Raw genomic sequence first — 20,750 nt, 5'->3', positions numbered from 1 at the left:
TTATCAGATGATTAAGTGATTGTGCTAGTCTCCCATGTGCCATTTAATTGAAAGAGACGATAGAAACATTTATACGTTAGCATCTAAGAAGGCATCACCATGTCCAATATGTGGAAAAGAAGTTCGTCACACCCCCGGCATCGGACGTATCGCTGTCAGTTTTGCTGGCGGCCAGCCCCATTCATAAGGCGTGAGACAACTCCGAGCGAACTCTGGATTGGCGGATCCACAGCGGGCGGACCCCTAAAAGGGCGGAGTAAAACGCTTGGTTTGACAAGACCGACCACTCCGTGTGATGGGAACTTAAACAGCTGGAGACACGTCTTGCTTTAGTTATTTTTATTTTAATCCTTCTCATCATGCAATGCGCATTAAGTCTTTAAATAATAAAACGCGACTTTTAGACGCTCTCTGGCCAGACTCCATTTGACTTGCATCCGAGCAAGTAACAAAAACACCTGTCACGGCAGGCAGAGCAGGTTGCGGGGATGTCAAGCTGTGACTGGTGTGAAGGACTCCGGGTTGGAGGTACACTAGTGGCAGCGACTGATATTCCTCGTCATGTCGTACTCGGGCCCTACCCTGGAGGCCTGGACTTCGCAGCGCAAACAGCTGATCGACCAGCAGTGGACCACGTAATAAAGGTTAGTAAACATCTATAATTTCCACTATTTCAAATACATTTTTCTGTTCGTCATCATCGACAGTCGAACTTGAAAGAAGACAATAGCTACCTTTTGAAAAATTTGTTTATAGCATGCACGAAACCAGGTCCTGTCGTTCTAAGATTTCAAAGGCCTAGTGTCTCTGCATGCCAAATTAAATATACAATCAGAACTATAATTTTGTATTTTTATTGTCTTTAGTGTCCAAGACTCGCTGTTTTTTTTTTAAATTTTATTTTCATGCCTCTAAGGCAGCAACAACCCCCTGCAGAGATGCCGCATTAGAAGAAAATACCGTGTCCAAGACGAGGCCAGAGTAGTCAACAACAAAAAAAAAATGATAAAAAATTCCGACAAAAGTGATCCTAGTTTTCGGCAGGCTGTTTATGTAAGCATGTACTTTATGCAATAAAGTTGAAAGATGCAAGCAAATACGTCAACTTTGACGAATCATTAACAGACACGTAGAGGCACGTTCTGTTATTTTGTTCTAACATTAGACATTCCAATATTTCTTGCGACATGGTGTGCTTAATGCAAAGGTGCCAATGCTCGACAATACACTCTGCAAGCCGAGTACCGGGTTGACTGCCAGCTGGCAGCTTCTTACTGTCGAATATCGTCAGTCCTTGCGACCATGCAGACAGTGTTTTAAAAACAGTCATCATTCATCTGTCTCCTCATGCTGTCAACAGCCTCTTCGCGTGGCGAGTGTCCTGCTAAATTCTAACAGACCACTGCTTCTCATCGGGTCAGCATCACGAAGTCAAGCTAAACACGATTTTCCTCATCATTCGCATCTCTTCCATCTTCTCGCTTCACACGAGCAACGTGTCGGGTTAAAATCTGTTGTCGTCCTAAGAAGTTGATAGGACTACAAGGTTACCCGTTGTCAGCTGATGAGAAATCTGACCTCCAGGTGATCGCGGTGCGGTTCAGCATCAGGTTATTTCACGACCACCGTTCTAATCTTCTCTACCAATCTTGTTACTGCAGTCGGCCTATACGCTGACAAGCCCTGCGGATGCTAGAGTGCATGCAAAACTGTCAGAATCACAAATACAGATTTGAATACTATAGAACATGCATCTCCAACACTCCTTTTCCCCCTCCAGCCCCGTGTAACAAATAAGGATCAGAAAGAATCTGAGACTTTGTAGGTCGTGCTTTGGAAATGTATTGTTCTGTGTTTAGAAATCAACGATGATGTTTTCGTTATCTGCTGTTTCAGCTAGTTTGATTTTCGATTTTTTTTTTTTTTTTTCGCATTTAGAGCAAAATAGTACATAGCAACAGAAATAGGCAAGAGAACGATCGCTGAAGTGTATATTTCATTATTATATGAGATAATGTTATTTTATTAATTATTCAGCACGTTGAGCGGTATTCAACGGTACACAATTGTCGGTGGTTTGAGTGCGGGTTCAAGCTGTTAGCCATTCGGAGGGGGCGTCCGGTAGTGTAGCGGTTAAAACACTCGCTTATCACCACTGCAGTGAGCGGCTCAGGGTTCAGATCTCGTCTCGGGACACTCTCTGTATGTGACACCTGTCCGCAGGGCTGGGCGTTAGAGTTTTTCTCCGGGTACTCCGGTTTCCTCCCCTCCCTCTCTCCACAGTGTGAAATCACCTCAAGGTGGAAGCACTTTCCTATAAATAACCGAATCAGTCCAGACACTCAGTTGTCTTAACCGAGACATACGAAGTCAAAGAGATGGGTGGAAAAGATCACTGTTGTATTATGCATTTTCTCGATGGTAAATTAAGAAAGGCAGGAGGCAAGTTAGTATTACCCCTTTTCCCGACAGCCTAAAAAACTTGAAAGACGGAAACTTGTGGTTGCAAGCGATACCAAGAGAGGCATCGTCGTGACACAGCAGGCATTAATTCCGGAATAACAGTTGTTGGAAAAGTTGTCTAAGTGTGTTGCAAGATTAAGTTTACATAATATATATACAGAGCTGCCGCACATCAAACATTCTTACTACAAGAGCGAATCTTTGCAGAAATAGAGAAATGTGCAGTTATGTTTTGGCTACTGCTTTTATCTTTCACCATGAATACCCCATCATCATCATCATCATCATCATCACACACACACAGAAATAGAAAGTATTACTTGTATTAGTCTCTTACGACCAGCCCCCACCACACACACACACGCACACATAATCTAGGGGAAACATAAATTTCCTAGCGTTAAGAGAAGATTCATATATCATTTAAATACATTATATATCTATATTGTACAAACGCAAAGAAATGTCAGCACAGTGTTATTGTTTTAAACCAGTTATTTATTTAAAACCCTTGCAATTATTAAATTGCACTTATGGTTGTGCTGATTAATGCTACGTGTAAGTTACTATGGATGATTGAAAACGGTTTATTCTCTCAAACTGCTCCATCCCTCCTGTCCAATTCCCCTCACTAGGTAAGAAAGGGGTTGAATATAGTCGTAGCCAACAAACACTCTCCACCAGTACATAATCAAGCGTGGAAGAGCCAGACACAGGCAGACCGTGCTCGACTCATTCTGGCGTTAAGACGCGCTTCGCTTCCATCGTCTTGCTTTGTTTCTGCAACGCACTGTCTAAAATTATTATTTCGGCGAGAGAAGGCAATTGTAAAAGCGAGTTTGTCAGACTCTAAACTTCTGTTTGATTCAAATCGCTCTTTATCCATATCAATAAAGCTGAAATTGTGTAACTCATCGAAGATGCTCACCGCGAAAGACTGCCATCATATGAGCCACGCACATACAAATGACCCACAATTCCCGTTTGCGCACGGATTTACAAAAAATGCTAAATGCTGCAGTTGTACGTTGCCATTACACCAATCTAAACATCCTAAACGAAATATACTCATTAACTAATCACTTTCAAACATACTGATGGGAATAAACCAGAAGAATATTTTACTTTTATTGTCAAAAGAAATTTCCGCATTATTTATTGATTAAATTAATAAATGTGTTACTATCTTGCAAAAGATGCTATAGCAAAAGTGATATTAAGTATTATTCATCTGCACGAATGGGGTACAGCTCGAAGAGGTAAGCAGCTTTAAGTGGGAACCACCCTCTCCAAGGACAGCAGCTCCACGACAGATATCCGTATCAGGATCACAACAGCAACAGCCACAATGCGTAAGCGGGACAGGGTCTGGCACAGTTCATCATAAAGTACAATCTGCTCAAGTGCCTCGTAGAGCCGAACCTGCTTTACGAATTTGAAACGTACACTCTGCTTCCAAATAAGGAGGAGGGATGCCCGAGGAGGCTGCTCCTGATCTCGTACAGAGAACATTAAAACCAACGACTTTATACGAAACACGGTTGCCACACTCGTAGACCACAAGGAACATCTACGTGCAAAAGTCAAGCAACATAAGGTGGACTGGTATGGCCATGTAACCCAGTACGACACCTTGTCGAAGACTGTCCAAGGAGGGTGGTCGACACCGCAGTGGCCAGAGGAAGAACTGCTTTACGAATGACTGGACTGGTTGTCATGTGCAGGACCTGCATTCGAAAGTATGTGAACATGCTTACGTCTGCCAGTGAGAGGAATTTTAATTTCTAAGACTCCTTAATTAAAATCATTTTCGATAAAGAAAAAAATACGAATGCAAGAAAATTCATAATTGCTTCAATATATACTAAGAAACGGTTTTAAACGTATGCTGATTTTTCCTAATTTTAACGGCCTCCGAAAGACAGCATGGGCTACAGTGAAGACCAGTGAAAAGTTCTGTCTCTCATTTGTAAGTGTGGTTTGCACTTACACAGCTATACCACCAAGTTTATAAGATTCATCGAAATTTCAGACTTGCACTTTAGAATGATGCATCTGTTTTGCTTCGTTCTTTCAATACAAGCATACTATATTTAACTACTTAATTATGTTGTATATATATATACACACACACTCTTCACTACAGCGAGAAGCAGTCATTAATCATTAGAAGAGAAAATCTTGAAAACGAATGTGTTTACTAAGGTGAAAAAGGGTCTCTCTCACACATACCCACCCACTCACCCACCCACCCATGCACACACAGTCTTAAAGTTGGAAAAAGGTGGGTTTTCAGAATATTGAGGAACCATACTGAAACGGTGGACTTTTCAATGAAACAGGAGACTGTAATCATTTAATCAAAAATATCATTTGGTTTTTCTAATTGATTCTAAAGTTCTAGTCTCGTCCCGTGCTGCTTTGTGTTCGTAAAGCACTAGCAACGTTGTGCTATGAACAACTAGCGGACGAAGATAAATCACGCGTTTCTATCATCGACTACTGTTGTCTTTTTATGTGACACCTCTTTAAAGATATTGTCACCTGGGCAGGTAACGGGAAAGAGCAACAGACTGAAAAGCTTTTGTCTCTTCAAATATTTGACGACAAATAGCGAGAATCAATCTTTTGTAATACTCTGTCATCTAGGATTTTTGAGAACCCTTAGGTTGCCTAAGCAACCGGCAGAAGAGCGACCGTATCTCGCCTGAGTTCTGCACATGTTCCGCTTGTGCATGTCGAGAGCCCGTCGTATCCTCTCTGTCTTGTGTTCCAGTACCAATCCGCTCAGGGAAACAGTTTCTCGGCTATTGCAAATGTGCTGTCAAACACACACGTTAATGATACTTATCTGTGGACAAATGTGGCGTGAATTTTGGTGAAGTGGTTCAAAATAAACATTTCAAACCTTGGAAGTAAAAGAAAAGATAATATATGAATTTGTCTCGAGCTGTATTGTATTGTCTAGAGCTGTATTATAGTTAACATATTGAATAATTCAATGTTCTTTGTGTTTAAAGAATGGTATAGTGGAAATTTGTTTTTTTTTTACAATAATTTCAAGTTCATGTGCTTCGTTTATTGTTGTAGACTTGGGGTTAGTTTTTAATAGGTTTTTTAATAGGTTCTTAACCTTTACTGCAGCAGAAACTGTGTTGTTGCTACGAAAAATTCGTAAAAACTTAATAGAGCAGATATTTAGGTACAAAATGTCTTCACATACTATACTCGATTGGTCTTTCGGAAAAACAATCGTTGTAACCAACGCACGCCCCATCCCCCTATCTCCACAAAGTGTAGACTCATCCCTATTTAGAATTAGAATAAGTGTAAGAGATAAAGCAACAGAATTTTTTTTTAATGTTTAAAGAGATATAAATCACCATCTATCAGGGGTATTTTTCTCTTCAAAATGAATAAACACCAATTTATGCAAACATCTTTTGGTCTGCTTGTCAGGTCGCCTGGAGGGGTGGGAGACTGTTCACTGAGGAAGAGGTGTCGTGCTTTCGGTGTCGCAGCAGTCTTAGCCACACTCAGGAAGACAAGGATGAGAACTTGTGGATGGCTATGCTGCAACCTGCGCGTGATCGGCACGAACAAAATGTTGAAATGGTGTTGGAAAGTGGGCGGTTGCTTCTACACACCGTCAAACCAGTTCCGCGCGGTAACAGCCTCCTGGTGTGGTACAGCGACCTATTGGCTCGAGCTTTTGGGGTACCCATCCTTACCCCCGCCCAAATACAAGGTGAACCGATCTTCTGGCGGTTTGTAACATATTTGTCTCAATCACATGGGCAGAACCAGTGCTTCATTGTTAAAAGACATACATAGATCGTAGATAAAGAACAAATGGAATCAAATGAGTATTACAGGAAAAGGCACTAGATTAGCACATAAGGCTAAAATTAAAGACATTGGTGTGTAGAAATATTTCTGCTCACAATTTTGAGTTGCAAAGGAATCGTTTTCTTGCGATCAAGTCTTAGACAGCCCCGCGACGATTCTTAAAGACTTAAAAACTCTTTGAAGGAAAACAAATCCTAGTTTGAGAAGTCACAGCGACCATTTCAGGTGAGTGGAGCGGTGAATGAGTGATGTCTTTTTCCTGTTTCAGCGGTACACTTTGTGTCTGCTGTTTGTTCTGCTGTGCTACTTGCTATCCTCTAGGTTGCTCTTCTATGCCTGCGCCACATAGCTTCCTTTCATGGATCACTTTAAATGGTTGTCTATGGCGGTCTCTACTGCCACATTTGCACCATCTTACCGCTTTTGGAACTATTTGTCAGCAGGATAAATGTAACTAATAACTTATCTGCAATTAAACCATGAATTTTTTCGACTGTTACGCAATTGCTATACCACTCATTATTGTGAGGGTCGGAATCGACAGTCATATATACTGTACAGTAGCATGTCTTCGACTTTTGTTTCCCTTTGTAAGCGTTTATAAAATGTTTAAATGCTATCAGGGTTAGGAGATCGGGAATCGCGTCACTTGCCAACAGAACATAGAGGCCTATGTGAACGGCCCGCATCAGCGTTTTAAAAACGATTCTTTTGAAACCCGAAAGTTGGAGCAGAAACAATTCAGAATATAATTTGAATGTAACTTGCCAGTAGACTGGAGTTTTCCTTTGAGAAGCTTGGCTTTAATAGATTATTTTGATACATCAACACTTATGCTATGTAGATATCAACAGAATGTACAATGTCATTACCCGAAATGGTTTTTTTTTTTTCCCGTACAGGTGACCAACAATATAGGTGTACTGGCTGTTATGCAACCTTCCAATACCCAAACACGCTGAAGGCACATATGCTTTTTAAATGCAGCTTTGTCAACTGCAGCAAAATTAGTAATAACGGGGCCAACACTATCCTACCTGACTACTCGATCGCTTTCCTCGCCACGCCCTTCCCCAAAGAGAACGCTTGTTCCAGTTTCTCTGTGAAGCCTCTGCCGTCGTATTCGACATCCAAAATCGCTCAGAACGTGCGTGATACGACAGACTGCAGAAGAATAGCTTCCATAGACGATGATCTTTGCTCAAAAAAGGAACTGGCGAACGCAACCCAAAATGCGCAAAAAGCAGTTGCTACAGAGCACAGACCAGTCACTCCCGACTCTTCAACCGATCAAAGTATTAGTCTGAATACTAATGCTAGAAAAATGATTTGTTTATCAACTGCCTCCACACCATCAACTTCTTTCAGTCCTGACAAAAAGCCTTGTCCTGCCGAAATCGTAAGTGGGTCTCTGAGTAACACTGGAGCATCCGCGAAGCTCCTGAAAAGTATTGCTCCTAGTCCTGCACCCATATCGTTGGACCAGCATTCCATTCTAAGCCTTTATTATCCATGGATTTCTCCCCTTCAGACAAGCTCCACAAATTTCTTTTGCAGCCCATTACCTGGTGTATCTGAATGCCGGTCTCGTCATCTTCCACGGCCAAGACTAGATAAAAGTCTGTTATTTTTAAGTAGATTTTCAGAATCTGTTGCCCCATTCCGACCTCCAGCCACTCCTCAGCCAAAACCAGTTCAGCCTGTTTTCTCCAGTACACATTCCATCTCATCAGAGACAGGTTCAAGTGGCACACTTCCCCAAGGCCCTCAAGGCAATGGCAAAACATTTCTTCATGTACCTTCGCATAGAGAAAAAGAACCACTGGATATGTTACCGCCATCCTTATTCACGACAAAGTCTCGAAGAGGCCATTTGTGCATATACTGCGGGAAAATGTATTCTCGTAAATATGGCTTAAAAATCCATCTTCGTACACACACCGGCTACAAACCTTTGAAGTGTAAGGTGTGCCTTAGACCTTTTGGCGACCCAAGCAATCTGAATAAACACGTACGTTTGCATGCTGAGGGTGATACGCCCTACAGGTGTGATTTCTGTGGGAAAGTGCTAGTGCGTAGGCGGGACTTAGAGCGACATGTGCGATCGAGACATCCTGCAAGTGTTACAGACGATATCCATCGCATTGGCTTTGTGGACTCGGAGTCAGAGATAATTTCTGAATCTGAATTCAGTCCAAGTCCTTGTGAGGGCCATAAACTGTAATACTCGAAGACCAATTACCTGAAGCCAAACTGCAGACATTATTCTTGTCAAACTGCATACCTGAAAAATGTTCAGGGATGATACCCTTAAGATGCCTTTATTTATCCCAGATGGTGATTAGTAGCAGCTTCTGTATATGCTATGTATTTCAGCTTCTTATAAAGATGCAAGGGTTAGAACCAAAGAGCAGAACAATTAAAAAAAAAAAAAACTCATAAAATTATTATTCCGGCTCGCATATTATCTACATTCACTTGCACATGGTAGTGTTCATAAGTCATATGGCTGAAACAACAAAGGACAGAACTGTACCCATAGGGCATGCATATCATGAGGTAGAAAGAACGACTGAGCAATTTCATGTGATATTGGTGAAACAACCATATAAACTAAGTTTATTTCAGCGATTGCACTGACTCTAGTCCTTAAAAAATAATTAGTTTCCATTATAATAGTACCTGTTCTCATAATTATAAATTAAATTGTTGTGACCATCAAAATACTTTTGCAAAATTACTTGTATATCACACTCAAAAAAAAAATGTTATACAACACTTCACTAATGACAAAATGTAATAACAGATAGATTAATTAGAATTTTTTAAAGTCTTTAAATTATATTTGATTGGGAGTTATTCTCCCCATATACAGTGATCAATCCAACTTTATCAATATTTATATATATCTGCATGTTTTAAATGTTTACATTGATGAAATGACAACCATTTAATTTCATCTGCACATTAGAATTTCTTATGCCCTGTTGATTCAGAAAACTTATGTTTCAGTGTTTCAGGAATGAAACAACAATTTTCAGCAGATGTTTTGTTTTGTTAGGCTTGTTTGACTGCCATAATACAAATTTGACAACCTGGTTCTAGTTTTCAGAGCATGCTTTTGAGGTTCCGTTTTGAAATATTTTACAATATGTGCAACTCATGTTCATTAAAGAGAATACCAAATGGAGTGTGCATGATTTTTTTTTTTCAATTTGTGAAACAGTAATTGATAACATAATTCAAGAAAATCACGAAATGCCAAGAAGTCATCATTATGCAAAGGCATTGTGATAACATTGGGATAAAGCCAAAAAACTAAACTTTGAATATTCTTTATTTGAGGAAACTAATGATATTTATGTAAACAGAATAATCAAAGTAACAAAACTGAGATATGAAATACTCACTTCCAAGGAAGTTTTTCATTATAATAAAATTAATTTTTCTTTTGCATTGTAAAATGATTTTAAACTCTACTAAGACTGATTATAGGGTTGGTTGTATTTATTTCCCTACAAAGTGAGCTACACTGACACTTTTAACATGATGTTTGACATGATGCCAGATGTTTGGAAGAAACACCATAAACAGAAGTTGAAAAAAAAGTTTGATACACATACTGTACTTTTCTAGTCAGCATTTGGTAATGGGTGTACAATTTCTGTTTTGACACCGCAACACAATCCCATGTGGATACTGAATAAAATCTGATATATTTACCATATAGCGGGGAATTTATTTATAATCTTTAGCAGAATAATTTAGTTATGCAAGGTTGAATCATCTCAAATACAACTTATCATCCCGGCACAGTTTCACAACGGAGAAAGGAGGAGGTAACTGATGTTTTATGCCAAGCCAGCAACTAAGGCTAAATCATGGCAAGGCAGCCAGCTCTGTAAACAGATGCCTCATGCAGCACAGTTTGATAAACACAAAAATAATATTGTACTGTGATAGTAATAACTGTATACTCAGACGTCAGTAAGCAAGTAAAAATGCCAGCAGAAACATCCCTACCGAACCAGGATAAAATACAGTTATTAGTATTCCTGTAGGTATGTAAATTTTTCTCTCTGTTTAACTTTAATTTGAATGAAAATAATGCTAAGTGTTTTCAAGCATCAAACGGGGATCAGCTGATAAAGCATTTACCTTGTCATCTTCAACAGTTAAATTAAATGTGCTCTTGATTCTATGTAGAAGTACAGTAAATTAAAGGCAATGTGGGTAGGGTAAACCCACACTTCTTTGATCCTTCAGTGTTCAAGCTTAAAACACAGCCAAGTAATCATTATGATTGTAGCAGTAGACCTAAGAGTCCTTTTAGTAGAATGAATGGCAGGTGAAATCTTAGACTTGCATGCTTCTTGCTGAGCAAAGATGTTGATTGCTTTAAAAATGGGGGCATGCAATTATTCCCAAGCACTAAATGAAATGGTCACCATGTCACAAGCATTTCCAACTAAATCTATTAAGGCAAATCATCACTGATACAGAGATAATTTATTTTTAGGCAGGAAAGTGTATTCTTAAAAAAATAATGATTTGAACATAATACATATTTTTTAATTTCCATTTTAGCACTTTTATTATTTTACCTTATTTTTGTTCTTTTTGAGATGGCACTAAAAATAAAGCTTCATATCATCAAATCAATAAAAACATTTTAAGAATGTATAGAGGGGAAGGAAAATCATAGTACTTTAAAGGAACAGACAAGTGAAGGCAAGTTAGGCTTATAGATACTGATGACATGAATTGTTTCAGCTCAAAAGTTTTTGATTTCAAATGAAATGTTTATTATAGCAATACATTAGTTTTGGAGCCATCATATTTTGTGTTCTTTCCTGAAGGAAAACAAAACTGTCCCTAATTTGTGATAATGGTTTACAATTTAAAATTTTGAGTCAAAATTACCATAAATAATAAGTTTTGTAATGTTTAGATCTCTTTAACTTCCCCTTCCTCTTAATTTCTTATCTCACCAGCTCCATGTATCTTCTATTCATCAATTTAACTCTGGGAAGTTCCAAAACTTTAAAGTTTGAACCTATTACCATAAGCCCATATATTGCCTACACATCACATTTTTAACTTTTTCAAAGTTTGAATGTAACAAAGTTTTCTTTGTACATGGAAAAACCCTTTAAAAATGTTTGGTTATTCATAACTGTTTGACATGTTAAAATATTTTACTTCATACCACCGCACTCCTAAAACTTTTCAGAGGTTATATGAACAGTTTAGTTTTTAGTTTATTCCTTGATACTTTGCGAAGATCATGGGGCTGCTATATGAACTGTACAAGGAAGGAATTATGGATACAGTTTAAACTTAAATGGAAAAAAATTTATTTGTATAAATACAAGTGTGTTTCTTTAGGAACTGCCATCAAAGTGGTAGGCTATTAATCATTCTTTTTAAAAAAAGGCACAAAATTATATCAAATAAAAGAAGGAATAATGGTGTACTTCAAAAGTTACAGTTTCTACTAAGTTCTTATAGTCTCGAATCACTTATCCCAGGTGTGCTCGCACTGAACCCTTAATGTCAGTGCGACACAAGGGACACTGTTTCATGGCATGTGCACACTGAGTACAGGACACAAGGTGGCCACAGGGCAGGAAGACAACAGAGCTCTCTGCATCCATGCATATCTTGCACTGGATTTGTGATTTAAGTTCTTCATTCTCTGACTCTAGCTTTTCTATGTCTGGAAGCAATGAAAAAGACAAAAAAGTTTTTAGAGTCATTCTCAATGTCTAAAACTGAAATTAAAGGTATCCAATTACATCTAATGAAAATACAAAAAAATAACATTCACTGATTGCCACATGTCACTGTATATTATTTTCTGCATGTACGACAGTTTATAGTAGTATCATTAAAAATTAAACTGTTAAACCTTTCGTCTTTTGAAGTACAAAATCTTTGAAAGAGCAATACTCTGACATTTATGAGCAAGGACACATTAAGAAAATCATAATTACCACATAAGTTTGGTAAAAAAATAATGGCTGTTCTCCACGAACCAAAAGAATTTCTTGAGTTACATTTGATTCAGAGTGTATAGTAGACTGCCTGGCATGGTTTATTTACCACCTTAAACAGGATACTGTCGTGCTCAAATCTTACCAGTATTACTGTCTAAAGGGATGCTTTCACCAATGGCATGGGGGCTGATGTCCACACCAGACACGACTTCATTAAGATGTGGTTCCCCTGTTTAAAAACCAAGTTAAATTACTAAGAGGTCTGTACTTGTTTGGTTTCAACAGTCCTATGCTGTCTAGAACATTTGTGGCAACATATTAAACTTTTTAATTGATAAACTAGCACAGTTCTTAAAGGATGAAATGTACAAGTTGTGCAAAAGATGAATAAGAAAGTTCAGAACAAAATAGTACATTCAATTAAATAAATCATCATCTGTGTTAAATTAGCAGTGTTTCCTGTCTGCAGAATGCAAGGGGTTTCCAGAAACTTAGTTAAAATTGTGTGAGATAAAACGATTGGGGTTTTTACTTTTATTGCCCAATTGCAGGAAAAAACCATGCATCAATGCATGTGTTATAATTATTCTGATGTCAATAAACAGTTTTAATGTGTTTCATGATTATCTGCCTGTTAAAATGTGTGACTAACATTTGACAATAAAGCAACAACAACCTAATAGCTGCTAAATTACAAGTAATTCCCATGGCTACATGGAGAGGAAGCATATTTGCCTTATTACTGATTTGTATCCAGTTAAATTTATTTTTCAAGTGCTGGATTATTTTGCATTTAGTTTAATAATTCTATGCATGGTAAGATAATTACATGACTTTAAATTTATACAAACTCTCTGGACAACCTAGTAAATGTATGATCCGAGGCAGGTTCTATGTTTGTTTAATTAAACTATCTTAAAATTTGACAGCAAACAGCTAAATGAGATCCAATAAGGTCACACAATACTAAGGTGACCAGACGTTTCGTGGGCGAAAGCGGGACACGTGCGGATGATGGTGTCGTCACCGTCAAAGAACGCCGAAAAAAATGATTTTTAAAGACAACTGGGACATTTGATGGACTTGCTAGAAAGCCAGAAAGCGGGACATTGGCAGGCGGGGCACGAGGTCAAAAGCAGGACTGTCCCGCCTAAAGCGGGACGTCTGGTCACCTTACACAAATACTAACAAAAAGAATGTCATATGAAGTAATGTACTATAAAGTGTATAAAGTAATAGACATACAGTATGGTGCTCTTTTCTTTTGTTCTTCTTCAACTTCTTCCAGACTTAGCTGTGGAGATATAACACCCATTTAAAATCCCTATTATTAATCAAGTCTTAAATTTTAGGAGTATAAAATTGCAGTTAAATTTTAGGAGTATAAAAATAGAGTTCTTATAAAAGCTTACTGATTTGCTCAGCTGAAACAACTGCACCCAAATGCCATATAATCAGATAACCCCCTAAAACACATCATTTTCAAACATTATTTTTTTCATACCATAAATTTTGTTTAACAAAACCACAGATTAACTGTGGCTGCATTTATTTAGGACAAATCTCACAGAATTCATCCTTCTTGATTAGAAGGTGTAAACAATGACATCCACTTTTAAATCTGTTTATATACAATGTTTTTTCAAACAAAAGTGGGTATCCATCCAGGTTGCCTTTGTTGCCTATGCTGTTCAACATTGTTTTGGGGAACATTATGAGAAAAACCTTTCACAACCAACACACCTCCATTTCCAATGGTGGGTGACCCAAATGCAAACTAATCTTTGCAGATGACATCAATCTATCATTAGTGACCTGCAAGACCTTACCAACAAACTAACAGTGTCAGTGTTTTCGTATTTAAGTATAGAATGGAGAGCAACACAGTCAAAAACATCAAAAGCAAAAGACTAACAACAGTGGGAGATAAATACATGAACAGAGCACAGCTCTAGGTGTGAATACTTAGGAACCACCCTTTCCAAAAATGGTAGCTCCACAGCAGATTGCATGAAAATTGCAACAGTGACAGCAGCAATGGGCAGACTGAACATGATCTGGTGTAGCAATACCATATGATTTGTTACCAAGCACATAATGTAGGTCCCTCTTAATTCCACTCCTGCTGTACATAAGATGTGGACTCTGCTTGGCAATATGTATGGAAAGAAATTCAAGTGCCTTAGTAAGCTGTGCCAAATCTCATATGAGGAACACAAAAACCAGTCACTTTGTACAGAGTACAGTCTCCACTCTTGTGGGACATCAGGAACTTCTCACAGCAGGTTTGGTTATATAACCTGGAACACACTCTCACTGTCCATCAGGGTATCTTGGAGGAGTGTTGAAGTGAGCAGAAAAAAAATATTGGCTTATAAAGAAGAAGAGAAAAATCCATATATTTGACAAATGATATTGCATGAAGAACATAATGATGGCGGCTACCCACTCCACAAATACCCAATCATACACATCCACACATGCAGATGTCATTACATGCATTATTATATGTACACTTATATGCACACCCAAGAAATGAAATGCTAAAGAAAAAGAAAATTCTTCTCCCTTTGCCCACATACAAGGCACCACTTCCTTTCTATTCACATGCAAATACATGCACACATTCTCACACTGTAACCTACTCACACATAACAATAATCATCATATTTATATAGTGCCTTTCTCCAGCAGGAGTCTAAGCTTACATCCAGGCACACGAGCACACCTTTTTAAGGCATCCATCAAATACATCTTCATGAACACATACACGGAAACATGCATATACAATGCACAGCAAAATATAAATAAAGTTGATTGAAAAAGCAACTATATTCTACAGAATGCCATTTTCTAGCTGCAAACACCACCCAAATGAGTTAGACTTTCTTCTCCTGGGTGGTGCTGCCATGCTAGATGGTGACTGAGAATGTCAGTACTCCTGATCCCTTCTCAGTAAAATTGGACAAGAATGCCTTTTGTAAGACTAAACTTTTTCAGCAAGCAGAGAAAGTAAAGACACTTTTGGGCCTTCTTCATAATCAATACCACATTGTTTTCCCAAATAATGTCATTCAAGATGGTAGATCCCAAGGAACCTGAAATGGTCAATCTGCTCAAGGGCCTTATTGTTGATAATAACAGGCTCCACAGGACCTCTTTTCCCGCAAAGGTCAACTATCATCTCCTAGAGAGACAGCATTGTCCACTGACCATTTGGCCTGACAGGCAAATTGAAGAAGGTCCAGTTTGTGTCTAGTGATGCATAAAAGATACTTGAGAACCACTCTTTTATCACAGGAGATGTCAAAGCCACCAGTCTGTAATTGTTTAGTGATATCACCTCAGTTTTCTTTGAGACAAGGATGATGACTGATGCTTTGAAACAGTGCAGACAACTGAAAATTGGAAAGGTGTGTAGAAAATATCACTGAAGAGAGAAAAGAGTTGGTTGGTGCAGTGCCTCATATGGGAACAGACATGCCATCAGGGCCTGCTGCTTTCCTGCAGCTTAGTTACTGAAATAAGCTGAAGAAAGTAGCATGTGTCCATGAGGAGCGTTTGAGGATCACACTGCTGTATTCACAAGGATCCTTTTTAAAGAAGCTGATGCAGCAGTCTGGTTGTCATCCTCTTGATGCAGTTTAGAAAAGCTGGTTGACTGTTTTGTTCCCTGGTATTCCACAATGGCTGGTATCCTTTGCAGTACTAAATGGTACTTATTGGCTATCCTCTGAAGGGTTGAGGCTGGTGATACAGCAACTGCAGAGAGAGGTATGTCTATCTGTTGCTGCACTTAGTTCTAAGTTGCAGATCCAAGAGTGCAAGGACAATGAGATATCCAGATAGTTGTGGTACATGTGGCTAATAGAACTACTAACTTTGACCAGCCCTTTGCAGGCACAGCCGCCTGTCACCAGTACAGTGAGGATTGGCTGTCCTGCAGTCAGATGTCATCTAGGGCATGCTGTTTTTTCTCTGCATGTGGTACATGTTTACAGGGATGGCTACTTTGCTGTGATAAAGCCTTAGCTGCTGGCTCAGCATAAAACAGCAATAACCCCCTACACACACACCTGAAAAGTCTATGCCCAGTGCAATGTGTGCATGGTGTATAAGAATGTGGATGACCCAATAAATGGCTTCTTTCATTGTATGCCCTCTGGGATCAGGTAGACATATTTAAGACAGAATATCTTGCCTGAGAACCATGTTTGATGTCACTCGAAAAATATTTTATCTAAATGTAAAGAAACACTCAGACACAACTCTGATTAATGTGTGAATTCTGTCCAGATGCCTGATGTTTTTCTGGATTGAGTTTTAACTTTTTTAAACAACACTGGGAAAGCAGAGCAGGTGAGAGTGTCTACGGAGCAAGATTGTACCCAGAGCTTCCACTGCCCGTTCTCGAATAGTTTTATACACCAGTCTGTTGTATTACTGAATAAGTGTTGGAAGGATTTGTGAGTGTGAGGTGTGGTGTGTGTTTTGGAATATAGTTTTAGTGTTGTTTCTTATTTAGTCGGGTATTTACATGGACTGTAGGTGTTTGTGTGAGATGATAGTTTGAGTGGAATTAAGTGTTATTAAGTTTTTATTATAAGTTTTATTATCAGCCAGTTGTTTTACCACGTCTTTTAATTTCTCCTAGTGAGATAATAAAGTTAAATTGAATTGAATTGAATTGAATTGAATATAAAAAAATAATTAAGTAAAAATAAATTGTTACATTTCTTTTAAAATACAATTTCTCCCTCCCCACCCATCCACATACACACCAAATATAATACCTCTTGTCTGTTTTTGTTTTTATCTTGCACTATTTCAACAAAGTCTGGTCCCCTGACGAGGCGCATGTAGCTACACTTTGGAAACCAACGAGCATGTTCAATCCATGGATTGTCCTGAGGCTCCCAATTTTTCAAGCCCCCGCCACAAAAAAAGCAACGCGCACAGTCTGCATAACCTGCAAAACATAAATAATGTTAATCAGTGACAGCTAAAATATATAGAAGTCCTATCTCAAGATTGCTGCCTCTCAAAACCCAATAACAAAACAGTATACATGGGCCATCAATAAACACTGGACATTAAAATTTCAAGTCTACATCTTCATGTCTGGATACCTCATTGTATGTGGACTCGCTGTTTGTATCTAAGGATGATCTCTTCCACACCTCAAATGCCAGCTACTGCTATATAGATACCTTCCCAGGGGTCTAAAATTGCTGTTGTATTGACAAAGGACAGGGCTTGCCTGTGCACTGCATATTTTCTACCATTGTGCCTGGTCATATAGATATATTGCCATTGCATGCTTTTTTTGGGGGGTTCAATGACCTTATTCTTGCTTAATTGCTGTATTGTGCATGCACAAGATCAAATGAGATTGTCATCAAATTCATGTTGACTTTTCATCAACACAACACATTCATTAAAAAAGATTTTGAGGGAATAGCTCACTGCTTGTACAAACATGGTTAGTAAAAATGTAGAAAAAAATGAAGGTGGCTTTTCCATTGTTTTGAGCAGTATATGTTTACAGTGATGTATGCAACTGAACTACTTTAATCACAGAATCAAGAACTTGGACATAATTTTTATCAGTGTTGATTGTCCACAACTTTTTGTAATATCAACAGATTTGTATAAACAGGCCTGCAAATACTAGTAACAAGAGGTGAGTGAAAACAGAACAAACAAATCATCATTTTGATATTTTGTAAATATTGGGTATTAACAAAGCGATTCAAAATCTTGATCTAGACTGATTAATACAGACAACAGGTGCAGAGGATTACAGGGTCTTAGTGTTTGATGAAATAAGAAATATCAAGTTTTAAAAAATGTAACTGTTTACTTATAAGCAGCTACATACCTGCATAGTACATTCCAGCATCTGCCAGCATCTTTGGTGTTTGGGTATAATTTTTATCCCATTTATCTTTAAAAGAAGCTACACGTTTCCATAGCACAGCCATGTCTGGACGTTTTGGCTTTTCTGCAAAAATACCTAGGTCTGCATATGTCAGTGGCTTCTTTTTAGAAGGATCTGTTTTTCCAGTTGATTCTCCTGCTGCAGTAGTCTTTTCTGACTCAGTGGACTGGGCATCATTTGTTGTTTTCATCGCATTTTCAGGCTGGGTAATAAAACGGGCAGTTCCCTGTGCCATGATAGTTGAAGTTACAGAACCTGTATCTAAGCCATGCTGTTCTGAGACTAAACTAGTATCACTGGATCCCATGTTAGAATGATGGGACAAAGTGGGTGCAGGAACTGGTTTATTATGACACAAAACACCTGTCACCATAGGGCAGGATGGGGACTTTTTCTTGTGTTCTTCGCTGATTTTGACTCCATTCAGTTCACTGACATGTATCCTCAGATCACAAATGAAGCAAATGATAGAATTTGTTTCAGGATGATAAATAAACCCATCTCGCGAAAATTTACTCAGAAAACCAGTATATGTTGATGGAAAATTTATGTATGTGGAAAGACGATGCAGTTCATACTGGAATTTCTCTGGCCATCTAATTTTTTCACCTAATGATGTTCCCTGCTGCATCATGCACACTTGCAAATCTTGATAATATATTCCCTGTTTCAATTTATTCTTCAAGTATTTGGAAAGATTTAAGTGTTCATCAAGATTGTTTATCTTCTTTCTCAAAATGTCCTTTGTACTTTCAAAATCTCTCAAGATGTAAAGCTTGCAGCAATCACAGTGAACACCAGCCTTAATTTCTTTGACACTTTTTAGAAAAGAATGCTTTTGAGCATGTAGTGATTTGTCCCGATCTAAAACTGCCATATCATCAGTACACTGTACTGGAAGATGAAATCCTTGCTCTGCAAATCTTTCATTCCCTTTATTGACTCTCTTTGTTGTACATGCTGTAAGACCTTGAACACTTAAAATTTCTTTACCGGTTGCTTTAATGAGGTATTTTCTGCTTTAATTTTTTAAAACGTCCACAGCATCTAAAGACAAAAGTTCAAAATTATCGCTGTTGTACTTATAGAAAAAGCACAAATAAGAACTGCACAACTATGATAATAACATTTCTATATAGTTTCAAACACCTACTTTCTATGTAAAGCTGGATGGTGTGATTTGATCCAAAAACATTTTTAAAACCCTAACCCTTATCACACACATCAAAAACAACAAAACACTGAACAGAACAAAACTACCACTCTATCTTAATTACTTAATAAATAATTCTGTAATTTTCTGTAATTAACACGCATACAAAATTGAATTATGTGACACAACACACAAAAGTTCCAAGATGAGGCCCACTACATCAGCACACCAACTAGGCAGATGGGCAGGTTTGACAGTAACTACGAGATAAAATGGGATGTCATAAATGATTTAAGCCACTATATTTCATCATCATAATAATGGTGCATATACAGTTATTTTATCTTGCAATAATCTCTCTTGCAATAATAAGTTTTTCTATCAGAGGCTGGTTGAATTATACTATTACTGATTATAAAAAAAAAGTTCCGGAAACTGTCAGTAATGGTCAATCTTCTTCAATATGCCTGATGGGTTCAGTGAGGAAATGTGTGAAACATCTTGACCAGTCATTCACACGGTTGAAAAAAAAGTGTAACAATGGTTTTGCAATAGTTCTATCATCTCTGCCAAGAAGCTAGCAAATCATGTCTTCTTTTGGGCACGTTCATAATAAGTTAAGACATTATTTGTCCCAACTCTAATTGGAAGCAAAATAACAATACCACGTCATATTCATATCTGATGTATGAAATAGACTCTCATATAATCATGGTTCAGGATTACATATGACCTTCATTCATTTGCACACTGTAGTTCGAAAGCTGCATGGCCGAAACAATGGACAACCACAATCTGTTGGTCCTGCATGCATACAAGTTCACAGAGTTGGCAGAACGATGGAAGCTGGTGGAACTCGACAGGACATGCCTGTTTATTTGAGTTACGTTTTTACCTTTTACCAGACGTCAATCTTCAAAATAAATCTTCGCCAGAACAAGCCCTTTATCACACATTACCACGGTAGATTATCCGAAAAGATGATGGAAGACTGAATGAGGACGAAAACAGTCTTACCTTTTTCCGAAAACATTCACTTCCTTGCCGCCATGTTGGTGACGAATCCAATCTAATCACGAATACAAACGTGTCACTATTTATAGTTTAAAAAAAATTTTAAGATGAGGGGGAATCCCCTATTAAAGACAACCATTTGGTAGACGTCGTTGACTAACCGCCATCACTTTGTCCTTTGAGTCGCATTCGAAATCGTTATATACCCTTGAAAAGTAGACGCTATGGTACGCGCGGGTATTGTAGTAAGTAAAACCAAAAATTCATTAACAAAAGATAGCTAGCTCATTACATGGTTGATTCATAAAACTCTCCGATGCAGTTAAGGCGA

General features: G+C 38.2%; 2 protein-coding genes across 4 annotated transcripts; one reads left to right on the top strand and one right to left on the bottom strand.

Annotated features, from left to right (window-relative positions):
* The first annotated feature begins 207 nt into the window (after window positions 1-207).
* Window positions 208-10,456, top strand: LOC112565891 (PR domain zinc finger protein 13-like). Its single transcript, XM_025241756.1, has 3 exons — window positions 208-644; window positions 5,923-6,211; window positions 7,215-10,456. The coding sequence occupies exons 1-3, from the start codon at window positions 489-491 to the stop codon at window positions 8,534-8,536; spliced, it is 1,767 nt and encodes a 588-aa protein (XP_025097541.1). The 5' UTR covers window positions 208-488; the 3' UTR covers window positions 8,537-10,456.
* Window positions 9,636-20,562, bottom strand: LOC112565892 (death-associated inhibitor of apoptosis 2-like). 3 transcript variants are annotated; one of them, XM_025241757.1, is made up of 6 exons: window positions 20,423-20,562; window positions 18,193-19,299; window positions 17,105-17,280; window positions 13,557-13,605; window positions 12,454-12,540; window positions 9,636-12,031 (listed from the first exon to the last, which is right to left on the bottom strand). In XM_025241757.1, the coding sequence occupies exons 2-6, from the start codon at window positions 19,127-19,129 to the stop codon at window positions 11,835-11,837; spliced, it is 1,446 nt and encodes a 481-aa protein (XP_025097542.1). In that variant the 5' UTR covers window positions 19,130-19,299; window positions 20,423-20,562; the 3' UTR covers window positions 9,636-11,834. The 3 variants fall into 3 exon arrangements, with proteins under 3 accessions (XP_025097542.1, XP_025097544.1, XP_025097543.1); XM_025241759.1 differs by having other exon boundaries at window positions 18,193-18,478; window positions 20,423-20,555; XM_025241758.1 differs by having other exon boundaries at window positions 20,301-20,423.
* Between the last annotated feature and the right edge of the window lie 188 nt (window positions 20,563-20,750).

Source organism: Pomacea canaliculata, linkage group LG6 (genome assembly GCF_003073045.1).
Source record: "Pomacea canaliculata isolate SZHN2017 linkage group LG6, ASM307304v1, whole genome shotgun sequence".
Lineage (NCBI taxonomy): Eukaryota > Metazoa > Mollusca > Gastropoda > Architaenioglossa > Ampullariidae > Pomacea > Pomacea canaliculata.
The sequence above is the reverse complement of the archived record's forward strand: the minus strand, read 5'-3'. Positions and strand labels throughout refer to the sequence as shown.